We start from the raw sequence: 22,697 nt of genomic DNA, 5'->3' as shown, positions 1-22,697 counted from the left end.
TGTGGACTCACCGAGTACGGGGGGACAATCACTTCCCTAGCCCTGCTGGCCACACTGCTTCTTATACAAGCCAGGATGCTGTTGGCCTTCTTGGCCACCTGAGCACACTGCGATGGTTGGAATCAAAACTAGAGGACCCAATGATGGTTAGAAACGATCTTGGACAACCCAGCGATGGTTGGAATCGATGTTGGGGACCCAACGATGGTTGGAATTGATGTTGGGGGACACAAAGATGATTGGAAATGGTCTTGGACCAGCCAACAATGGTTGGAATCAATCTGGGAGAACCCAACGATGGTTGGACACGACCTGGGAAGACCCCACGATGGCTGGAATCCATCTACCAGCCCCCAACCCCAGCCCCCAGTCCCCAATTTGGGTCAGATTCACCCCAAAAAGGAAGAAACACCCCCTCCCCATGACACCGCAACACCTCCAGGGTGGTGATACTGGGGAGGGGGCCGTCGTGGTTGTCACCGATAACTGGGGAGGGGACCGTCACATTTGTCCCCACGGTCACGGTGCCCACGACTCGTCCAGGCATGGCCGCGCCCCCTCAACCACCGCCTGCCCTGAGAACGCACGGCTCCTCCCCGCAGAGGGGCAAAGTTCCCCACTGCCACTCCTGCCCCGGGCATGGCTCCGCACCAGGGATGCTGCTGGCAGCGCCGCGGGGCTGGGGGGCACCAAGATGGGGTCTTGCACCCCGGCCTTCCAACTCCTCTTCCTCCTCCTCCTCTACTGGGGATGTGGCAGGTGAGTGGCAGCCTGGCCAAGGGGCACCGAAACGCAGATGTGGGGGGCAGGAGGGGGCGGCCTCCCCTGGGGCATCTCCTTGGGGTGCACTGGGGAGGCTGAGGGGGGAGTCGGCTTCCATGGCCTGAGGTGGCACTGTCCTGGTGGGAACGGGGACAGGGATATTGGGGAGGGGGACAGGGACACTAGGGAGGGGGACAGGGACAAGGACAGGGGTGGGAACACTCCACAGCCCCCCGCCCCGCGATGATGGCACTGATGAGGGCCAGCGGAGGCCAAAATTGGGGCAGGGGAGGCCACAAATTGGGGCAGTGTAGACGATGAACTGGAGTGGTGGAGGCCAGAAGTGGGGCACTGGAGGCCAGAATTGGGGCAGTTGAAGCCAGGATTGGGGCACTGGAGGCCAGAATTGGGACAGGGGAGGCCATGAGCTTGGGCAGAAGAGTCCAAAAATTGGGACACTGGCGTCCACGTCCTCCTGTGCAGCCTCTGCCCCACCCGTCCCATGGATGTGTGAACAGGAACAGGACAAGGGTCAGATTAAAGTAAAAGTGGGGAAGAGGCCAGGGGGGAAGGGGGCACGGCCACGGGTGAGGCCGGAGGGGAGGCAAAGGGGAAAGGTGAGGGACGGGGCGGCCTCCACACGGTGCCGAGTGATGCAGCCTCCACAGGGAGCAACAGCATAACAGGGAGCAGAGAAATCACCACAGAGACCCCCGCCAGGACCCTTAAAACCCCCATGAGCCCCCTGGGACCCAGAGCAGCACCCACCAGCTCTCTCAGAACTACCACAAGCTCCCATGGGACTCCCACGAGCATCCCAGGGACCACCCCAGCAGAGACCTCCATAGTGTCAACCACCAAACGTTCACTGACCTAAACTACGCACGGGTTACTTCCACAGCAAACACCACATTGACCTCCACAGTGACCACCGAATCTACACCGACACCCATTTCTGCACCGACACCCACCAACTCTACACCAACACCCACCTCTACACCGACACCCACGATTTCTACACCAACACCCACCTCTACACTGACACCCACCATTTCTACACCAACACCCACCTCTACACCAACACCAACCTCTACACCGACACCCACCTCTACACAGGCACCCACCATTTCTACACCAACACCCACCTCTACACAGACACCCACCTCTACACTGACACCCAGCTCTACACCAACACCCACCATTTCTACGCCGACACCCACCGCCTCTACAGCGACACCCATTTCTGCACCGACACCCACCAACTCTATGCTGACACCCACCTCTACACCGACACCCACCATTTCTACACCAACACCCACCTCTACACTGACACCCACCATTTCTACACCAACACCCACCTCTACACCAACACCAACCTCTACACCGACACCCACCTCTACACAGGCACCCACCATTTCTACACCAACACCCACCTCTACACAGACACCCACCTCTACACTGACACCCAGCTCTACACCAACACCCACCATTTCTACGCCGACACCCACCGCCTCTACAGCGACACCCATTTCTGCACCGACACCCACCAACTCTATGCTGACACCCACCTCTACACCGACACCCACCATTTCTACACCAACACCCACCTCTACACTGACACCCACCATTTCTACACCAACACCCACCTCTACACCAACACCAACCTCTACACCGACACCCACCTCTACACAGGCACCCACCATTTCTACACCAACACCCACCTCTACACAGACACCCACCTCTACACTGACACCCAGCTCTACACCAACACCCACCATTTCTACGCCGACACCCACCGCCTCTACAGCGACACCCACCTCTACACCGACACCCATTTCTGCACCGACACCCACCAACTCTATGCTGACACCCACCTCTACACCAACACCAACCTCTACACTGACACCCACCTCTACACCAACACCCACCTCTACACCAACACCCACCATTTCTACACCAACACCCACCTCTACACTGACACCCACCATTTCTACACCAACACCCACCTCTACACCAACACCCACCATTTCTACACCAAATCCCACCTCTACACTGACACCCACCATTTCTACACCAACACCCACCTCTACACCAACACCCACCTCTACACCGACACCCACCTCTACACCAACACCCACCTCTACACCAACACCCACCATTTCTACACCAACACCCACCTCTACACTGACACCCACCATTTCTACACCAACACCCACCTCTACACCAACACCCACCTCTACACTGACACCCACCATTTCTACACCAACACCCACCTCTACACCGACACCCACCTCTACACAGGCACCCACCATTTCTACACCAACACCCACCTCTACACCAACACCCACCTCTACACCGACACCCACCTCTACACAGGCACCCACCATTTCTACACCAACACCCACCTCTACACCAACACCCACCATTTCTACACCAACACCCACCTCTACACTGACACCCACCTCTACACCGACACCCACCTCTACACAGGCACCCACCATTTCTACACCAACACCCACCTCTACACCGACACCCACCTCTACACAGGCACCCACCATTTCTACACCAACACCCACCTCTACACCAACACCCACCATTTCTACACCAACACCCACCTCTACACCAACACCCACCTCTACACCGACACCCACCTCTACACAGGCACCCACCATTTCTACACCAACACCCACCTCTACACCGACACCCACCATTTCTACACCAACACCCACCTCTACACAGACACCCACCATTTCTACACCAACACCCACCTCTACACCAACACCCACCATTTCTACACCAACACCCACCTCTACACTGACACCCACCATTTCTACACCAACACCCACCTCTACACCAACACCCACCTCTACACCGACACCCACCTCTACACAGACACCCACCATTTCTACACCAACACCCACCTCTACACCGACACCCACCTCTACACAGACACCCACCATTTCTACACCAACACCCACCTCTACACTGACACCCACCATTTCTACACCAACACCCACCTCTACACCGACACCCACCTCTACACAGGCACCCACCATTTCTACACCAACACCCACCTCTACACCAACACCCACCTCTACACCGACACCCACCTCTACACAGGCACCCACCATTTCTACACCAACACCCACCTCTACACCAACACCCACCATTTCTACACCAACACCCACCTCTACACCAACACCCACCTCTACACTGACACCCACCATTTCTACACCAACACCCACCTCTACACCGACACCCACCTCTACACAGGCACCCACCATTTCTACACCAACACCCACCTCTACACCAACACCCACCATTTCTACACCAACACCCACCTCTACACCAACACCCACCTCTACACCGACACCCACCTCTACACAGGCACCCACTATTTCTACACCAACACCCACCTCTACACAGACACCCACCATTTCTACACCAACACCCACCTCTACACCAACACCCACCATTTCTACACCAACACCCACCTCTACACTGACACCCACCATTTCTACACCAACACCCACCTCTACACCAACACCCACCTCTACACCGACACCCACCTCTACACAGACACCCACCATTTCTACACCAACACCCACCTCTACACCAACACCCACCATTTCTACACCAACACCCACCTCTACACCAACACCCACCTCTACACCGACACCCACCTCTACACCAACACCCACCATTTCTACACCAACACCCACCTCTACACTGACACCCACCATTTCTACACCAACACCCACCTCTACACCAACACCCACCTCTACACTGACACCCACCATTTCTACACCAACACCCACCTCTACACCGACACCCTCCTCTACACAGGCACCCACCATTTCTACACCAACACCCACCTCTACACCAACACCCACCATTTCTACACCAACACCCACCTCTACACCGACACCCACCATTTCTACACCAACACCCACCTCTACACTGACACCCACCATTTCTACACCAACACCCACCTCTACACCAACACCCACCTCTACACCGACACCCACCTCTACACAGGCACCCACCATTTCTACACCAACACCCACCTCTACACCAACACCCACCTCTACACTGACACCCACCTCTACACCAACACCCACCATTTCTACACCAACACCCACCTCTACACCAACACCCACCTCTACACCGACACCCACCTCTACACAGGCACCCACCATTTCTACACCAACACCCACCTCTACACCAACACCCACCATTTCTACACCAACACCCACCTCTACACTGACACCCACCATTTCTACACCAACACCCACCTCTACACCGACACCCACCTCTACACAGACACCCACCATTTCTACACCAACACCCACCTCTACACCAACACCCACCTCTACACCGACACCCACCTCTACACAGACACCCACCATTTCTACACCAACACCCACCTCTACACCAATACCCACCATTTCTACACCAACACCCACCTCTACACCAACACCCACCTCTACACTGACACCCACCATTTCTACACCAACACCCACCTCTACACCGACACCCACCTCTACACAGGCACCCACCATTTCTACACCAACACCCACCTCTACACCAACACCCACCATTTCTACACCAACACCCACCTCTACACTGACACCCACCATTTCTACACCAACACCCACCTCTACACCAACACCCACCTCTACACCGACACCCACCTCTACACAGGCACCCACCATTTCTACACCAACACCCACCTCTACACCAACACCCACCTCTACACTGACACCCACCATTTCTACACCAACACCCACCTCTACACCGACACCCACCATTTCTACACCAACACCCACCTCTACACTGACACCCACCATTTCTACACCAACACCCACCTCTACACCAACACCAACCTCTACACTGACACCCACCTCTACACCAACACCCACCATTTCTACACCAACACCCACCTCTACACAGACACCCACCATTTCTACACCAACACCCACGTCTACACAAACACCCACCATTTCTACACCGACACCCACCTCTACACTGACACCCACCTCTACACTGACACCCACCATTTCTACACCAACACCCACCTCTACACCAACACCCACCTCTACACCAACACCCACCTCTACACAGACACCCACCATTTCTACACCAACACCCACCTCTACACCAACACCCACCATTTCTACACCAACACCCACCTCTACACCAACACCCACCATTTCTACACTGACACCCACCTCTACACTGACACCCACCTCTACACTGACACCCACCATTTCTACACTGACACCCACCTCTACACCGACACCCACCTCTACACCGACACCCACCTCTACACCGACACCCACCATTTCTACACCGACACCCACCACCTCTACACCAACACCCACCTCTACACTGACACCCACCTCTACACCGACACCCACCATTTCTACACCAACACCCACCTCTACACTGACACCCACCTCTACACTGACACCCACCATTTCTACACTGACACCCACCTCTACACCGACACCCACCATTTCTACACCGACACCCACCACCTCTATGTTGACACCCACCTCTACACTGACACCCACCTCTACACCGACACCCACCAGTTCTACACCGACACCGACCTCTACACTGACACCCACATCTACACTGACACCCACCATTTCTACACTGACTCCCACCTCTACACCGACACCCACCTCTACACCGACACCCACCATTTCTACACCAACACCCACCACCTCTACACCAACGCCCACCTCTACACTGACACCCACCTCTACACTGACACCCACCATTTCTACACCGACACCCACCTCTACACCGACCTCCACATCTACACCCACCACCACCCGAACGACCACCACCACCACGACCTCCACCAGCACCGTTCCTGCAGGTCAGCATCCACGTCTTTTCCATCCTCCCTCCCCTTACCTTCGTCCCTCGTCCACCCCTCCTCCTAGACCTCCATCACTGCCCCTCTTCCCCATTCTGCCCGGGGTCTCCTCATGGGACCCCCATCCCAGGCTGCCCCCTGACGTCTGTTCTCCCCACAGTGGTCTGCCAGAATGGAGGCACCTACGACTCCATCAAGTGCGTCTGCCTCCCCGACTTCTACGGCCCCTTGTGCGAGTTCTCCAGCGACTCCATCACCACCGACCTCCGTAAGTGCGGCCTCCCCCCAGCCCATGGCCTCCACCCAGCCCCGGCCCCCCCCCGCGCTCACCTCCCTCCTGCCTCCTGCAGCCATCGAGGGGACAATCGTGGCCAACGTGGAGCTGGTGGTGATCGTCACCAACTTCGACTACACGGAGGAGCTGCAGGACCCCCGCTCGGAAGCCTATGAGAGCTTCGCGAGGCATTTCCGGCAGGAGGTGAGGCTGGGGTGTGCAAGGGGAGGCTGGGAGCACGAAGGGAGGCCAGGCTACATGATGGGAGGTTGGAACACAATGGGAAGCTGGGAACAGGAGGGGGGGCTGGGCTGCATGATGGGAGGCTGGGAGTACAAAGGGAGACCAGGAGCACAAGGGGAGGCCAGGCTGTGTGAGAGGAGGCTGGAACACAAAGGGAGGTGGGGAGCTCAAAGGGAGGCTAGGAGCATGAGGGGAGGCCTGGAGCGTGAGAGGAGGCTGGGCTACACGAGGGGAGGCCGGATTCTGTGAGGGGAGGCTAGGAGCGAGAGGGGAGGCTGGACTGCAGTGAGGGAAGGTTGGGCTGCACGAGGGGAGGCCGGATTCTGTGAGGGGAGGCTGGGCTGCTCAAGGGGAGGCTGGAAGCACAATGGGAGGCTGGGAGCACGATGGGAGGCCAGGCCACATGAGGGGAGACCAGGCTGTGCGAGGGGAGGCCAGGAACATGAGAGGAGTTTGGGAGCATGAGGGAAGGCCGGGCACCACAAGGGGAGGCTGGGCTGCACTGCACCCGTCCTCACAGCGCCCCTCACCCTGGCAGATGGCCAAGATCTACGGCTCCGTGCCCGGCTATGAGGGCGTGAAGATCCTCCGCATTGTGCCGGCGGCCTCCAGCAGGCGGGGAGCCCGGGTGCGCAGGGCCGGGGGAGACTCCGCGTCCTCCCCCGTGGGCACCGGCCTCAACGTGGACCACGAGGTCATCTTCAGAACCACCGCCAGCCCCAACCTGACCGAGGAGTTCCAGAACAAGACACAGGAGCTGGTGCAGAAGCTTCGGGAAACTGCCGAGAGCCAGAGCGACTGCGAGAATGACTCCTGTGCGTGTCCCGTCCTCCCCCCTCACCCCCTGACCCCTTGGGGAGGCCTCAGAGAAGGGTCCCTGACAGCCTCTCTCTCCCCGCAGCCATCATCTGCTTCAAGGTGCCACCCAGTCCCATCATCAAGAACATGACGGAGTCCACTTCATTAGACGGTGAGGCCTGGGTGGCCGGGGTGCCCCCACGGAGCCCCATGTGCCCCCTGAGCCCCCTATGCACCCCACCAGCCCCTACACACCCCACCACCCCATTTGACCCCCTCCCGTGCCCCCTCCTCAGCACTGTGCCAGCAGCGGGCGCCCGTCGGCTACCAGGACTACTACTATGCGCTGAACACGAGCAACACCATCCGCTGCATCACCAACTGCACGGCCAACACGCCCGGCACCATGGACTGCCACCATGGCGAGTGCCGCGTCACCCGCGCCGGGCCACAGTGCTTGTGAGTGCCACCACGTGTCCCTTTGTGCCCACTCCCCGGCCCCCTGGGACCACCAGGCCTGACCTTTCCTTGTCCCTGCAGCTGCCGGGATGAATCGCTCTACTGGTACACGGGCACCCAGTGCTCCGGGCGTGTCAGCAAGGTGGCCACCGGGCTGGGGGTGGTGGTCACGGTGCTGCTCGTTGCCTGCATCGCCCTTGCTGTGCTGCTGGTGATACGGAGGAAGGGCAGGAAGAGGTAGAGGGGCAGGGATGGTTGGAGCAGATTGGATTGGGTTGGTTGGGTTGGGGTGGTTGGTTTGGGGTAGCTGGGTTGGGGTGTTTTGCGTTTGCTGGGGTGGGGTGGTTTGGATTGGGTTTAGTTGGGTTGGATGGTTTGGGGTCTTTTGGGTTGGTTGGGGTGGTTTGGGGTGGTTGGGTTGGATTGAGTTGGGTTGAGTTGGGTTGGTGGTGTCGAGTTGAGTTGGGGTTCTTAGGTTGGGTTGGGGGTCTTGGGTTTGGAGCAGGGTTGTTGGTTGGTACGTACTCTTGGGGTCTTCTGATTCTGGAGATGTGGGTTCAGGGTCTTTCAGTCGAGAGCAGGGTTGAACGTGGGGTCGGGGGCTCATGGTGGACACCTGGGTCTGCGTTCTTCTGGTTCAGAGTAGAGCTGGTGATGGACACGTGAGTCTGGGGGTCTTCCAGCTGGCAACTGGAATGGAGGTGGGGACGTGTGCTTGGGGTCTTCCATTGGAAAGCGGGGTTGGTGAGGGACTCCTGGGCTGGTGGCAGGCAACTGGGCTTGGTTGGGATTCAGAACGGGGTTGTTGGCAGACATCTGGGCAGGCCGGGGGGGGGGCACAGCCCCCTCCTCTGTCCTTCTGCCCCCTCCAAGCCCCCTGGTGCTGCCCCCCAGCAACACTTTGTCCACCGCTGAGGAGAGCTGGTACGAGAACGAAGGTGGCACCTGGACAGCATCTGATGGCTTCGTCCTCAACAACAGCAACGCCTCCGACCCAGGTTGGGAGGGCTCCGGGGGGCAGCACTGGAGGGGGGTGGTGGGACCACAGCTGCTCCCCCAGCCCCACCACTCACCCCATTGCCCCCCCACCCATGTCCCCAACAGGTGGCAGCCTACGGAGCTTCACAGCCTCACTGGAACGGGTCAACACTGACATCCCGGTGGGTGCCCCCCCAGATTCGTGCCCCCACCCTGCACCCACCCACCACCCCTCAGCCCCCTCGGACCCACCTCACCTCTGTCCCCTTCTCCTTTCTCTCCACCCCCCCACAGATGCAGATCGCCAGACCCTCACTGCGGCCCCACTTGTGACCCAGGTACTGTGAGATGTGGGGCAGGGCAATGGGGGGTGGGAACACAGGGTGTGGGGGTGGGGTGGGGTCAGGGGGATGTGGGGCAGAGCGCTGTGGGGCAGGGGGATGTGGGAGCCAAGAATCTTCTCAGTGATTCTCCTCCAAGGTCTTCGCTGGCCCCTCCTCACCTCATTGCCCACCAACACTACCAGGACCTTCTCAATGACGCTGATTCCAAGGACTATGTTGCCTTCTCCTCATATCATTGCCCACCAGCACTTCCAGGACCTTCTCAACGATGCTGATTCCAAGACCATCTGGGAAATGGCCCTTCCAAGCAATCTGGGAAAAAACAGATGGGGCTGGGAACAATTTGGGAAGACTCGGCCAGGAGTCAATCTGGGGTGACCCAACCAGGGAGACCCAACCATGGCTGGAAATGCTCTTGAAAGACCCAACCACGGCACAGAATACTCTTGGAAGACCCTAGCATGGCTGGAAATGCTCCTGGAAGACCCAACCATGTTTGGAAGCAATTTGTAGGACCCTGGCGGAGCTGGAAGCGGCCCAGGACAGCCCAGCAGTGACTGGAAATGGGCTTGGCAGGACCCGAGAGCTTTTGTTTGCTCAGCGAGGAGGAGGAGACACCTGTGTTTGCAGATCCTGGCAGTGGGGGACAGGACTCCTGGCCAGCGCCTGCCCATCCCACTTAGGGATGGGCAATCCCAATAAAAATTCTTTGCATCCAAAGAAAAATTCTGCTGCTGCCTCCGGCCCCACGCCAGCCATGGTCACAAGGGACGTTGGGGCCGGGGTGGGAGCCGGCCAACCACGGCCCCCTTGGGGCTGCAGCTGCTGGGGTCCATCTGGGTCCTTCTGGGGGGTCTTCACCAGTGCTGGGGGCCACCAGAACCCACAAATCCCCAGCTCCCAGTCCCAAATTTGGGTCAGACTCACCCCAAATCTCCCCAGCCCTACACGTCCTAGAAGGTCCCCAAATGCCCCCGGCCCTACAGGTCCTGGCAGCTCCCTGGGCACCAGCAAAGCCTCATGGGATGGTGACAGGGACGAGGGACGTTGGGGACGGGGGATATGGCAGATGGAGATGGGGTGCACCAGGAATGGGGATGGACACCAACGATGGGGGGGACACCGAAGATGGGGGGACACCAGGGATGGAGATGGGGGACACCAGGGATGGGGGGACATCACTGATGGGGTTGGGAGACAAAAAGGATGTGGATGTGCTCCCAAATTGCCCCAAATGCCGCAAAAATGGACACCAATTGCCCCAAAGTGAACACAAAACACACCTAAATGTCCCCAAATGTTCCCAAACTGTCCCCAAATGTCCCAAAACAGACCTGAAATGGCCCCAAAGTGGACTCCAAGACAGCCCCGGAATAGAAAAGCCCCAAAGTGCCCCAGAACGGCCCCAAAGCAGCCTGAAGATTGGACCTGGAATTGACCTGAAAAAAAAAAACAACATCAAAATATCCCCAAATGGCTCCAAATGCCCCCATATCACAGAATCTCAGAACCATCTAGGTTGGAAGAGACCTCCGAGATCACCGAGTCCAACCTCTGCCCTAACACTAACAAGTCCTCCACTAAACCATATCACCAAGCTCTACATCTAAGCGTCTTTTAAAGACCTCCAGGGATGGTGTCCCAACCACTTCCCTGGGCAGCCCATTCCAAGGCCTAACAACCCTTTCCGTAAAGAAGTTCCTCCTAATATCCAACCTAACCCCCCCCGGTGCAACTTTAGCCCCTTCCCCCTCGTCCTGTCACCAGGCACGTGGGAGAACAGACCAACCCCCGCCTCGCTACAGCCTCCTTTAAGGTACCTGTAGAGGGCGATGAGGTCTCCCCTGAGCCTCCTCTTCTCCAGGCTGAACAAGCCCAGCTCCCTCAGCCGCTCCTCGTAAGCCTTGTTCTCCAGACCCCTCACCAGCTTCGTTGCCCTTCTCTGGACTCGCTCGAGCACCTCGACGTCCTTCTTGTAGTGAGGAGCCCCAAACTGAACACAGTACTTGAGGTGTGGACTCACCGAGTACGGGGGGACAATCACTTCCCTAGCCCTGCTGGCCACACTGCTTCTTATACAAGCCAGGATGCTGTTGGCCTTCTTGGCCACCTGAGCACACTGCGATGGTTGGAATCAAAATTAGAGGACCCAATGATGGTTAGAAACAATCTTGGACAACCCAGCGATGGTTGGAATCGATCTTGGGGACCCAGCGATGGTTGGAATTGATTTTGGGGGACACAAAGATGATTGGAAATGGTCTTGGACCAGCCAACAATGGTTGGAATCAATCTGGGAGAACCCAACGATGGTTCGACACGACCTGGGAAGACCCCACGATGGCTGGAATCCATCTACCAGCCCCCAACCCCAGCCCCCAGTCCCCAATTTGGGTCAGATTCACCCCAAAAAGGAAGAAACACCCCCTCCCCAGGACACCGCGATACCTCCAGGGTGACGATACTGGGGAGGGGGCCGTTGTGGTTGTCCCCAGTATCGGGGAGGGGACTGTCATGTTTGTCCCCACAGTCATGGTGCCCACGATTGTTCTGGGAATGGCCGCGCCCCCCCCAAAACACCGCCTGCCCTGGGAAAATGCGGCTCCTCCCCGCAGAGGGGCAAAGTTCCCCACTGCCACTCCTGCCCTGGGCATGGCTCCGCACCGGGATGCTGCTGGCAGCGCCGTGGGGCTGGAGGGCACCAAGATGGGGTCTTGCACCCGGGCCTTCCTCCTCCTCTTCCTCCTGCTCCTCCGTGGGGATGTGGCAGGTGAGTGCAGCCTGGCCAGGGGGCACCGAAACGCAGATATGGGGGCGGGAGGGGGCGGCCTCCCCTGGGGCATCTCCTCTGGGTGCGCTGGGGAGGCTGAGGGGGGAATCGGCTTCCATGGCCTGAGGTGGCATCGTCCTGGTGGGAACGGGAACAGGGACATTGGGGAGGGGGACAGTGACACTGGGGAGGGGGACGGGGACAAGGACAGGGTTGGGGACACTCCACAGCCCCCCACCCCGCGGTGATGGCACTGATGAGGGCCAGTGCAGGCCAAAATTGGGGCAGGGGAGGCCACAAATTGGGGCAGTGTAGACGATGAATTGGGGGCGGTGAAGGCCAGAACTGTGGCATCGGAGGCCAGAACTGCGGCAGTGGAGGCAAAAACTGGGGCAGCCGAGGCCAGAATTGGGGCAGTTGAGGCCAGAATTGGGACAGCGGATGCCAGGAACATGGGCAGAAGGGTCCAAAAAAGGTGACACTGGCGTCCACGTCCTCCTGTGCAGCCTCTGCCCCACCCGTCCCACGGACGTGTGAACGGGAACAGGACAAGGGTCAGATGAAAGCGAAAGTGGGGTTGAGGCCGGGATGGAAACAGACACGGGCGAGGCCGGAGGGTACAAAGGGGAAAGGTGCGGGATGGGGCGGCCTCCACGCAAAGCCGAGTGACGCAGCCTCTACATCAAAAGGAACCACCAAAGACGAGATGGACAGCAGTAATGGGAACGAAACCAGCTCCTCCATGAGTGGCACGAGAACCGGGACCACCCCCAACACCACCTCCGGCAGTCCCAGCAGCACCTGCAGCAGTCCCAGCAGCACCTGCAGCAGTCCCAGCACCATCTTGACCACACACAGCACCACCACCAGCACCTTCTTGACCGTCCCGAGCAGCACCTCCAGCAGTCCCAGCACCATCTCCAGCAGACCCAGCAGCATCTCCAACAGTCCCAGCACCATCTCGACCACCCCCAGCACCATCTCCAGCAGTCCCAGAAGCATCTCCAGCAGTGCCAGTACCACCTCAACCACACACAGCACCACGTCCAGCACCATCTCGACCAACCCCAGCAGCATCTCCAACAGTCCCAGCACCATCTCGACCACCCCCAGCACCACCTCCAGCACCATCTTGACCACACACAGCACCACCACCAGCAGTCCCAGCACCACCTCCAGCAGTCCCAGCACCACCTCCAGCACCATCTCGACCATCCCCAGCAGCAGCTCCAGCAGCCCCAGCGCCATCTCCAGCACCACCTCCAGCAGTCCCAGCACCACCTCCAGCAGTCCCAGCACCATCTCCAGCAGTCCCAGTACCATCCTGACCAGCCCTGGCACCACCTCCATCACCGTGTTGACCACCTCCAGCGCCACCTCCAGTAGTCCCAGCACAATCTCGACCATCCCCAGCAGCACCTCCAGGAGTCCCAGCACCACCTCGACCACCCCCAGCACCACCTCCAGCAGTCCCAGCACCATCTCCAGCAGTCCCAGTACCATCTTGACCACACACAGCACCACCTCCAGCACCATCTCGACCACCCCCAGCACCACCTCCAGCAGTCCCAGCACCATCTCCAGCAGTTCCAGCAGCATCTCCAGCAGTGCCAGTACCACCTCAACTACCCCCAGCACCACCTCCAGCAGTCCCAGCACCACCTCCAGCACTACCGCCAGCAGTCCCAGCAGGACCTCCAGCAGTCCCAGCACCATCTTGACCACCCCTGCCACGACCTCCAGCACCATCTCGAGCACCCCCAGCACCACCTCCAGCAGTCCCAGCACCATCTCCAGCAGTCCCAGGACCGTCTCCAACAGTCCCAGTACCACCTCAACCACACACACCACCACCTCTAGCAGTCCCAGCACCATCTTGACCACCCCTGCCACGACCTCCAGCACCATCTCGACCACCCCCAGCAGCACCTCCAGCATTGCCAGCACCATCTCGACCTCCCCCAGCACCACCTCCAGCAGTCCCAGTACCACCTCCAGCACTACCGCCAGCAGTCCCAGCAGCACCTCCAGCAGTCCCAGCACCACCTCGACCACACACAGCACCACATCCACCAATCCCAGCACCATCTCCAGCAGTCCCAGTACCATCTTGACCAGCCCTGGCACCACCTCCATCACCATGTTGACCACCTCCAGCACCACTTCCAGCAGTCCCAGCACCACCTCCAGCAGTCCCAGCACCATCTCCAGCAGTCCCAGGACCGTCTCCAACAGTCCCAGTACCACCTCAACCACACACACCACCACCTCTAGCAGTCCCAGCACCATCTTGACCACCCCTGCCACGACCTCCAGCACCATCTCGACCACCCCCAGCAGCACCTCCAGCATTGCCAGCACCATCTCGACCTCCCCCAGCACCACCTCCAGCAGTCCCAGTACCACCTCCAGCACTACCGCCAGCAGTCCCAGCAGCACCTCCAGCAGTCCCAGCACCACCTCGACCACACACAGCACCACATCCACCAATCCCAGCACCATCTCCAGCAGTCCCAGTACCATCTTGACCAGCCCTGGCACCACCTCCATCACCATGTTGACCACCTCCAGCACCACTTCCAGCAGTCCCAGCACCACCTCCAGCAGTCCCAGCACCATCTCCAGCAGTCCCAGGACCGTCTCCAACAGTCCCAGTACCACCTCAACCACACACACCACCACCTCTAGCAGTCCCAGCACCATCTTGACCACCCCTGCCACGACCTCCAGCACCATCTCGACCACCCCCAGCAGCACCTCCAGCATTGCCAGCACCATCTCGACCTCCCCCAGCACCACCTCCAGCAGTCCCAGTACCACCTCCAGCACTACCGCCAGCAGTCCCAGCAGCACCTCCAGCAGTCCCAGCACCACCTCGACCACACACAGCACCACATCCACCAATCCCAGCACCATCTCCAGCAGTCCCAGTACCATCTTGACCAGCCCTGGCACCACCTCCATCACCATGTTGACCACCTCCAGCACCACTTCCAGCAGTCCCAGCACCATCTCCAGCAGTCCCAGCACCATCTCGATCATCCCCAGCACCACCTCCAGCAGTCCCAGCAGCACCTCCAGCAGTCCCAGCACCACGTCGACCACACACAGCTCCACCTCAGGCAGTCCCAGCACCATCTCCAGCAGCACCTCAACCACCTCCAGCACCATCTCCAGCAGTCCCAGCACCATCTCCAGCAGTCCCAGCACCATCTCGACCACCCCCAGCACCACCTCCAGCAGTCCCAGCACCACCTCGACCACCCCCAGCACCACCTCCAGCAGTCCCAGCACCATCTCCAGTAGACCCAGCACCACCTCGACAACCCCGAGTACCATCTCCAGCACCATCTCAACCACCCCCACCAGCATCTCCAGCAGTCCCAGCACCATCTCCAGCAGTCCCAGCACCATCTTGACCACACACAGCACCACCTCCAGCAGTCCCAGCACCACCTCCAGCAGTCCCAGCACCATCTCGACCACCCCCCGCACCATGTCGAACACCCCCAGCACCATCTCGAACACCTCCAGCACCACCTCCAGCAGCATCTCGACCACCCCCAGCACAACCTCCAGTAATCCCAGCACCATCTCCAGCAGTCCCAGCACCATCTCCAGCACCATCTCGACCACCCCCGGCAGCACCTCCAGCAGTCCCAGCACAACCTCGACCACACACAGCACCATCTCCAGCAGTCCCAGCACCATCTTGACCACCCCTGCCACCACCTCCAGCACCATCTCGAGCACCCCCAGCACCACCTCCAGCAGTTCCAGCACCATCTCGACCACCCCCCACACCATGTTGAACACCCCCAGCACCATCTCGAACACCTCCAGCACCACCTCCAGCAGCATCTCGACCACCCCCAGCACAACCTCCAGTAATCCCAGCACCACCTCCAGCAGTCCCAGCACCACCTCCAGCAGTCCCAGCACCGTCTCCAGCAGTCCCAGTACCACCTCAACCACACACAGCACCACGTCCAGCAGTCTCAGCACCATCTCCAGCAGTCCCAGCACCGTCTCCAGCAGTCCCAGCACCATCTCGACCAACCCCAGCACCACCTCCAGCAGTCCCACCACCATCTCCAGCAGTCCCAGCACCATCTCCAGCACCATCTCGACCACCCCCGGCAGCACCTCCAGCAGTCCCAGCACCACCTCCAGCAGTCCCAGCACAACCTCGACCACACACAGCAGCATCTCCAGCAGTCCCAGCACCATCTTGACCACCCCTGCCACCACCTCCAGCACCATCTCGAGCAACCCCAGCACCACCTCCAGCAGTCCCAGCACCATCTCCAGCACTCCCAGCACTATCTCCAGCACCATCTCGACCACCCCCGGCAGCACCTCCAGCAGTCCCAGCACCACCTCCAGCAGTCCCAGCACAACCTCGACCACACACAGCAGCATCTCCAGCAGTCCCAGCACCATCTTGACCACCCCTGCCACCACCTCCAGCACCATCTCGAGCAACCCCAGCACCACCTCCAGCAGTCCCAGCACCATCTCCAGCACTCCCAGCACTATCTCGATCACCTCCAGCACCACCTCCAGCAGTCCCAGCACCATCTCCAGCACTCCCAGCACTATCTCGATCATCCCCAGCACCACCTCCAGTAGTCCCAGCAGCACCTCCAGCAGTCCCAGCACCACCTCGACCACACACAGCACCACATCCAGCAGTCCCAGCAGCACCTCCAGCAGTCCCAGCACAACCTCGACCACACACAGCACCACCTCAGGCAGTCCCAGCACCATCTCCAGCAGCACCTCAACCACCTCCAGCACCATCTCCAGCAGTCCCAGCACCATCTTGACCACCCCTGCCACCACCTCCAGCACCATCTCGACCACCCCCAGCACCACCTCCAGCAGTCCCAGCACAACCTCCAGCAGCCCCAGCACCACCCACAGCAGTCCCAGCACCACCTCCAGCAGTCCCAGCACCACATCCAGCAGTCCCAGTAGCATCTCCAGCACCATCTCGACCACCCCCGGCAGCACCTCCAGTAGTCCCAGCAGCACCTCCAGCAGTCCCAGTACCATCTCGAACACCCCCAGCACCATCTCCAGCAGTCCCAGCACCATCTCCAGCAGTCCCAGCACCACCTCCAGCAGTCCCAGCAGCACCTCCAGCATTGCCAGCACCATCTCGACCTCCCCCAGCACCACATCCAGCAGTCCCAGCACCACCTCCAGCAGTCCCAGCACAACCTCGACCACACACAGCACCATCTCCAGCAGTCCCAGCACCATCTCCAGCACTCCCAGCACTATCTCGATCATCCCCAGTACCATCTGCAGCAGTCCCAGAACCACCTCGACCACCCCCAGCACCACCTCCAGCAGTCCCAGCACCACCTCCAGCAGTCCCAGCACAACCTCGACCACACACAGCACCACCTCAGGCAGTCCCAGCACCATCTCCAGCAGAACCTCAACCCCCACCAGTACAGCTCCAGTGCTCACCAGTACAGCTCCAGTGCCCACCAGCACCACCTCAGTGCCCACCATCACCGCCCCAGTGTCCAGCAGTACAGCTCCAGTGCCCACCAGTACAGCTCCAGTGCCCACCAGCACCGCCTCAGAGACCACCAGTACCATCTCAGTGCCCACCAGTACAGCTCCAGTGCCCACCAGCACCGCCTCAGTGACCACCAACACCGCCTCAGAGACCACCAGTACCACCTCAGTGCCCACCAGTACAGCTCCAGTGCCCACCAGCACCGCCTCAGTAGACCACCAACACCGCCTCAGAGACCACCAGTACCACCTCAGTGCCCACCAGTACAGCTCCGGTGCCCACCAACACTGCCTCAGAGACCACCAGTACTGCCTCAGTGCCCACCAGTACAGCTCCAGTGCCCACCAGCACCGCCTCAGAGACCACCAGTACCACCTTTGAGACTACCAGTACCACCTCAGTGCCCACCAGTACAGCTCCAGTGCCCACCAGCACCGCCTCAGTGACCACCAACACCGCCTCAGAGACCACCAGTACCATCTCAGTGCCCACCAGTACAGCTCCAGTGCCCACCAGCACCGCCTCAGTGACCACCAACACCACCTCAGAGACCACCAGTACCACCTCAGTGCCCACCAGTACAGCTCCAGTGCCCACCAGCACCGCCTCAGAGACCACCAACACCGCCTCAGAGACCACCAGTACCACCTCAGTGCCCACCAGTACAGCTCCAGTGCCCACCAGCACCGCCTCAGTGCCCACCAACACCTCCTCAGAGATCACCAGTACCACCTCAGTGCCCACCAGTACAGCTCCAGCGCCCACCAACACTGCCTCAGAGACCACCAGTACCGCCTCAGTGCCCACCAGTACAGCTCCAGTGCCCACCAGCACCGCCTCAGTGCCCACCAACACTGCCTCAGAGACCACCAGTACCACCTCAGTGCCCACCAGTACAGCTCCAGTGCCCACCAGCTCCGCCTCAGTGACTACCAGCAACACCTCAGAGACCACCAGTACAGCTCCAGTGCCCACCAGTACAGCTCCAGTGCCCACCAGTACAGCTCTAGTGCCCACCAGTACCGCTTCAGTGACCACCAACACCTCCTCAGAGACCACCAGTACAGCCCCAGTGACCACCAGTACAGCCCCAGTGACCACCAGCACTGTCCCAGTGACCATCAGTACAGCTCCAGTCACCACCAGTACAGCTCCAGTGACCACCACCACCTCCCGAGTGACCACCACCACTTCCCCAGTCACCACCACCACCTCCCAAACGACCACAACCACCATCACCACGACCACTACCACGACGACGACCACCACCACCCCAACGACCACGACCACCACCACCACTGCTGCAACCACCACCCCCACCACCCCCACCACCCCAACAACCACCACCACCCAAACGACCACCACTGTTCCTGCAGGTCAGCCTCCATCTCCCTCCTGTCCTCCCTCCTCTCGGCCTCCTCCCTCCTCCACTCCACCTCCCAGGCCTCCATGGCTGACCCTCACCCCTGTCTTTCCTGGGGTCTCCTCACGGGACCCCCCACCCCTGGCTGCCCCCTGACCTCCGCTCTCCCCGCAGTGGTCTGCCAGAACGGAGGCACCTACGACTCCATCAAGTGCGTCTGCCTCCCCGACTTCTACGGCCCCTTGTGCGAGTTCTTCAGCGACTCCATCACCACCGAGCTCCGTAAGTGCGGCCTCCCCCCAACCCACAGCCTCCGCCTGGCCCGCAACCTCTGCCCAGCCCTGGCCCCTCGCGCTCACCCCCCTCCTGCCTCCTGCAGCCATCGAGGGGACGATCGTGGCCAACGTGGAGCTGGTGGTGACCGTCACCAACTTCGACTACACGGAGGAGCTGCAGGACCCCCACTCGGAGGCCTATGAGAGCTTTGAGAAGCAATTCCGGCAGGAGGTGAGGCCCGGGAGCATGAGGGGAGGCCGGGCCCCATGAGGGGAGGCTGGGAACACGAGGGGAGGATGGGAGCTCAAGGGGAGACCTGGGTGCACAAGGGAAATTTGGGAACACAACAGGAGACTGGGAGCGAGAGGGGAGGCCGGGAGCGAGAGGGGAGGTCAAGCCCCGTGAGGGGAGGCTGGGCCGCACCGGACCCATCCTCATGGCACCCCTCACCCTGGCAGATGGCCAAGATCTACAGCTCCGTGCCTGGCTACGAGGGCGTGAAGATCCTCCGCATTGTGCCGGCGGCCTCCAGCAGGCGGGGAGCCCGGGTGCGCAGGGCCGGGGGAGACTCCGCGTCCTCCCCCGTGGGCACCGGCCTCAACGTGGACCACGAGGTCATCTTCAGAACCACTGCCAGCCCCAACCTGACCGAGGAGTTCCAGAACAAGACGCAGGAGCTGGTGCAGAAGCTTCGGGAAACTGCCGACAGCCAGAGCAACTGCGAGAATGACTCCTGTGGGTGTCCCGTCCTCCCCCCTCACCCCCTGACCCCTCAGGGAGGCCCCGGAGAAGGGTCCCTGACAGCCTCTCTCTCCCCGCAGCCATCGTCTGCTTCAAGGTGCCACCCAGTCCCATCATCAAGAACATGACGGAGTCCACTTCATTTGACGGTGAGGCCTGGGGGGCCGGGGTGCCCCCACGGAGCCCCATGTGCCCCCTGAGCCCCCTATGCACCCCACCAGCCCCTACACACCCCACCACCCCATTTGACCCCCTCCCGTGCCCCCTCCTCAGCACTGTGCCAGCAGCGGGTGCCCGTCGGCTACCAGGACTACTACTATGCGCTGAACACGAGCAGCACCATCCGCTGCGTCACCAACTGCACGGCCAACACGCCCGGCACCATGGACTGCCACCATGGCGAGTGCCGCGTCACCCGCGCCGGGCCACAGTGCTTGTGAGTGCCACCACGTGTCCCTTTGTGCCCACTCCCCGGCCCCCTGGGACCACCAGGCCTGACCTTTCCTTGTCCCTGCAGCTGCCGGGATGAATCGCTCTACTGGTACACGGGCACCCAGTGCTCCAGGCGTGTCAGCAAGGTGGCCACCGGGCTGGGGGTGGTGGTCACGGTGCTGCTCGTTGCCTGCATCGCCCTTGCTGTGCTGCTGGTGATACGGAGGAAGGGCAGGAAGAGGTAGAGGGGCAGGGATGGTTGGGGTGGATTGGATTGGGTTGGTTGGGTCGGTTGGGTTGGGTTGAGGTGAGTAGGGTTGGGGTGAGTTGGGGTGGTTTGGTTTGGATGGGTTGGGTTGGTTAGGTTGTGTTTAGTAGGCTTGGGTTTAGTTGGGTTGGATGGTTTTGGGTCTTTTGGGTTGGTTGCGGTGGTTGGGTTGGAAGGGATGGGATGGGATGGGATGGGATGGGATGGGATGGGATGGGATGGGATGGGATGGGATGGGATGGGATGGGATGAGATGAGATGGGATGGGATGAGATGGGATGGGATGGGATGAGATGGGATGGTATGGGATGGGTTTGGTTGGGTTGGATGGTCTGGGGTCTTGTGGGTTGGTTGGTTGGTGACGGACACGTGGGCTGGTGGCAGACACCTGGGCTTAGTTAGGGTTCAGAATGGGGTTGTTGGCGGACATCTGGGCAGGCTTGGGGGGGGGGAGACAGCCCCCTCCTCTGTCCTTCTGCCCCGTCTGAGCCCCCTGGTGCTGCCCCCCAGCAACACTTTGTCCACCGCTGAGGAGAGCTGGTACGAGAACGAAGATGGCACCTGGACGGCATCTGATGGCTTCGTCCTCAACAACAGCAACGCCTCCGACCCAGGTTGGGAGGGCTCCGGGGGGCAGCAGTAGGGGGGAGGGGTGGAACACGACCACGGCTGCTCCCCCAGCCCCACCACTCACCCCATCGCCCCCCACCCATGTCCCCAGCAGGTGGCAGCCTACGGAGCTTCACGGCCTCGCTGGAACGGGTCAACACTGACATCCCGGTGGGTGCCCCTAAGACCCATTCCCCCCCCTCTGCACCCACCCACCACCCCTCAGCCCCCTCTGACCCACCTCACCTCTGTCCCCTTCTCCTTTCTCTCCACCCCCCCACAGATGCAGATCGCCAGACCCTCATTGCGGCCCCAGTTGTGACCCAGGTACTGTGAGATGTGGGGCAGGGCAATGGGGGGTGGGAACACAGGGTGTGGGGGTGGGGTGGGGTCAGGGGGATGTGGGGCAGAGCGCTGTGGGGCAGGGGGATGTGGGAGCCAAGAATCTTCTCAATGATTCTCCTCCAAGGTCTTCGCTGGCCCCTCCTCACCTCATTGCCCACCAACACTACCAGGACCTTCTCAATGACGCTGATTCCAAGGACTATGTTGCCTCCTCCTCATATCATTGCCCACCAGCACTTCCAGGACCTTCTCAACGATGCTGATTCCAAGGACTATGTTGCCTCCTCCTCACCTCGATGCCCATCAGAACCTCCAGGACCTTCTCAATGATGCTGATTCCAAGGACTATGTTGCCTCCTCCTCATATAATTACCCACCAGCACTTCCAGGACCTTCTCAACGATGCTGATTCCAAGGACAATTTTGGCTCCTGCTCACCACGGTGCCCATGGGAGCAGTCTGGGAAGAAGCAGATGGGGCTGGGAACAATTTGGGAAGACTCGGCCAGGAGTCAACCTGGGGAGACCCAAACAGGGAGACCCAACCATGGCTGGAAATGCTCTTGGAAGATACAGTCATGACTTGAAATGTTCTTGGAACCCCAACCAC

The 22,697-nt window shown here is 60.2% G+C and overlaps 2 protein-coding genes across 2 annotated transcripts; both read left to right on the top strand.

Annotated features, from left to right (window-relative positions):
• Positions 1 to 2,106: 2,106 nt before the first annotated feature.
• Positions 2,107 to 3,141, top strand: LOC118261379 (mucin-2-like; the record flags this gene model as incomplete). The annotated part of the gene is made up of 1 exon (XM_035572202.1): positions 2,107 to 3,141. A coding segment is annotated over one exon (1,035 nt), but the record flags the coding sequence as incomplete, so codon positions are not given.
• Positions 3,142 to 4,413: 1,272 nt separating this feature from the next.
• On the top strand, positions 4,414 to 22,418 carry LOC118261380 (mucin-2-like; the record flags this gene model as incomplete). Its single annotated transcript, XM_050716957.1, is given in 26 exon segments — positions 4,414 to 6,652; positions 6,813 to 6,920; positions 7,003 to 7,130; positions 7,708 to 7,984; positions 8,071 to 8,139; positions 8,264 to 8,426; positions 8,508 to 8,663; positions 9,300 to 9,424; positions 9,531 to 9,586; positions 13,981 to 15,034; positions 15,168 to 15,205; positions 15,208 to 15,919; positions 16,032 to 16,096; positions 16,341 to 16,405; positions 16,500 to 17,146; positions 17,534 to 17,821; positions 18,288 to 18,716; positions 18,773 to 19,357; positions 19,592 to 19,699; positions 19,797 to 19,924; positions 20,152 to 20,428; positions 20,515 to 20,583; positions 20,708 to 20,870; positions 20,952 to 21,107; positions 21,645 to 21,748; positions 22,213 to 22,418. Coding segments are annotated over 26 exon segments (8,415 nt in total), but the record flags the coding sequence as incomplete, so codon positions are not given.
• Between the last annotated feature and the right edge of the window lie 279 nt (positions 22,419 to 22,697).

The sequence above is a fragment of the Cygnus atratus genome, unplaced genomic scaffold (genome assembly GCF_013377495.2).
Source record: "Cygnus atratus isolate AKBS03 ecotype Queensland, Australia unplaced genomic scaffold, CAtr_DNAZoo_HiC_assembly HiC_scaffold_58, whole genome shotgun sequence".
NCBI lineage: Eukaryota > Metazoa > Chordata > Aves > Anseriformes > Anatidae > Cygnus > Cygnus atratus.
The sequence above is the reverse complement of the archived record's forward strand: the minus strand, read 5'-3'. Positions and strand labels throughout refer to the sequence as shown.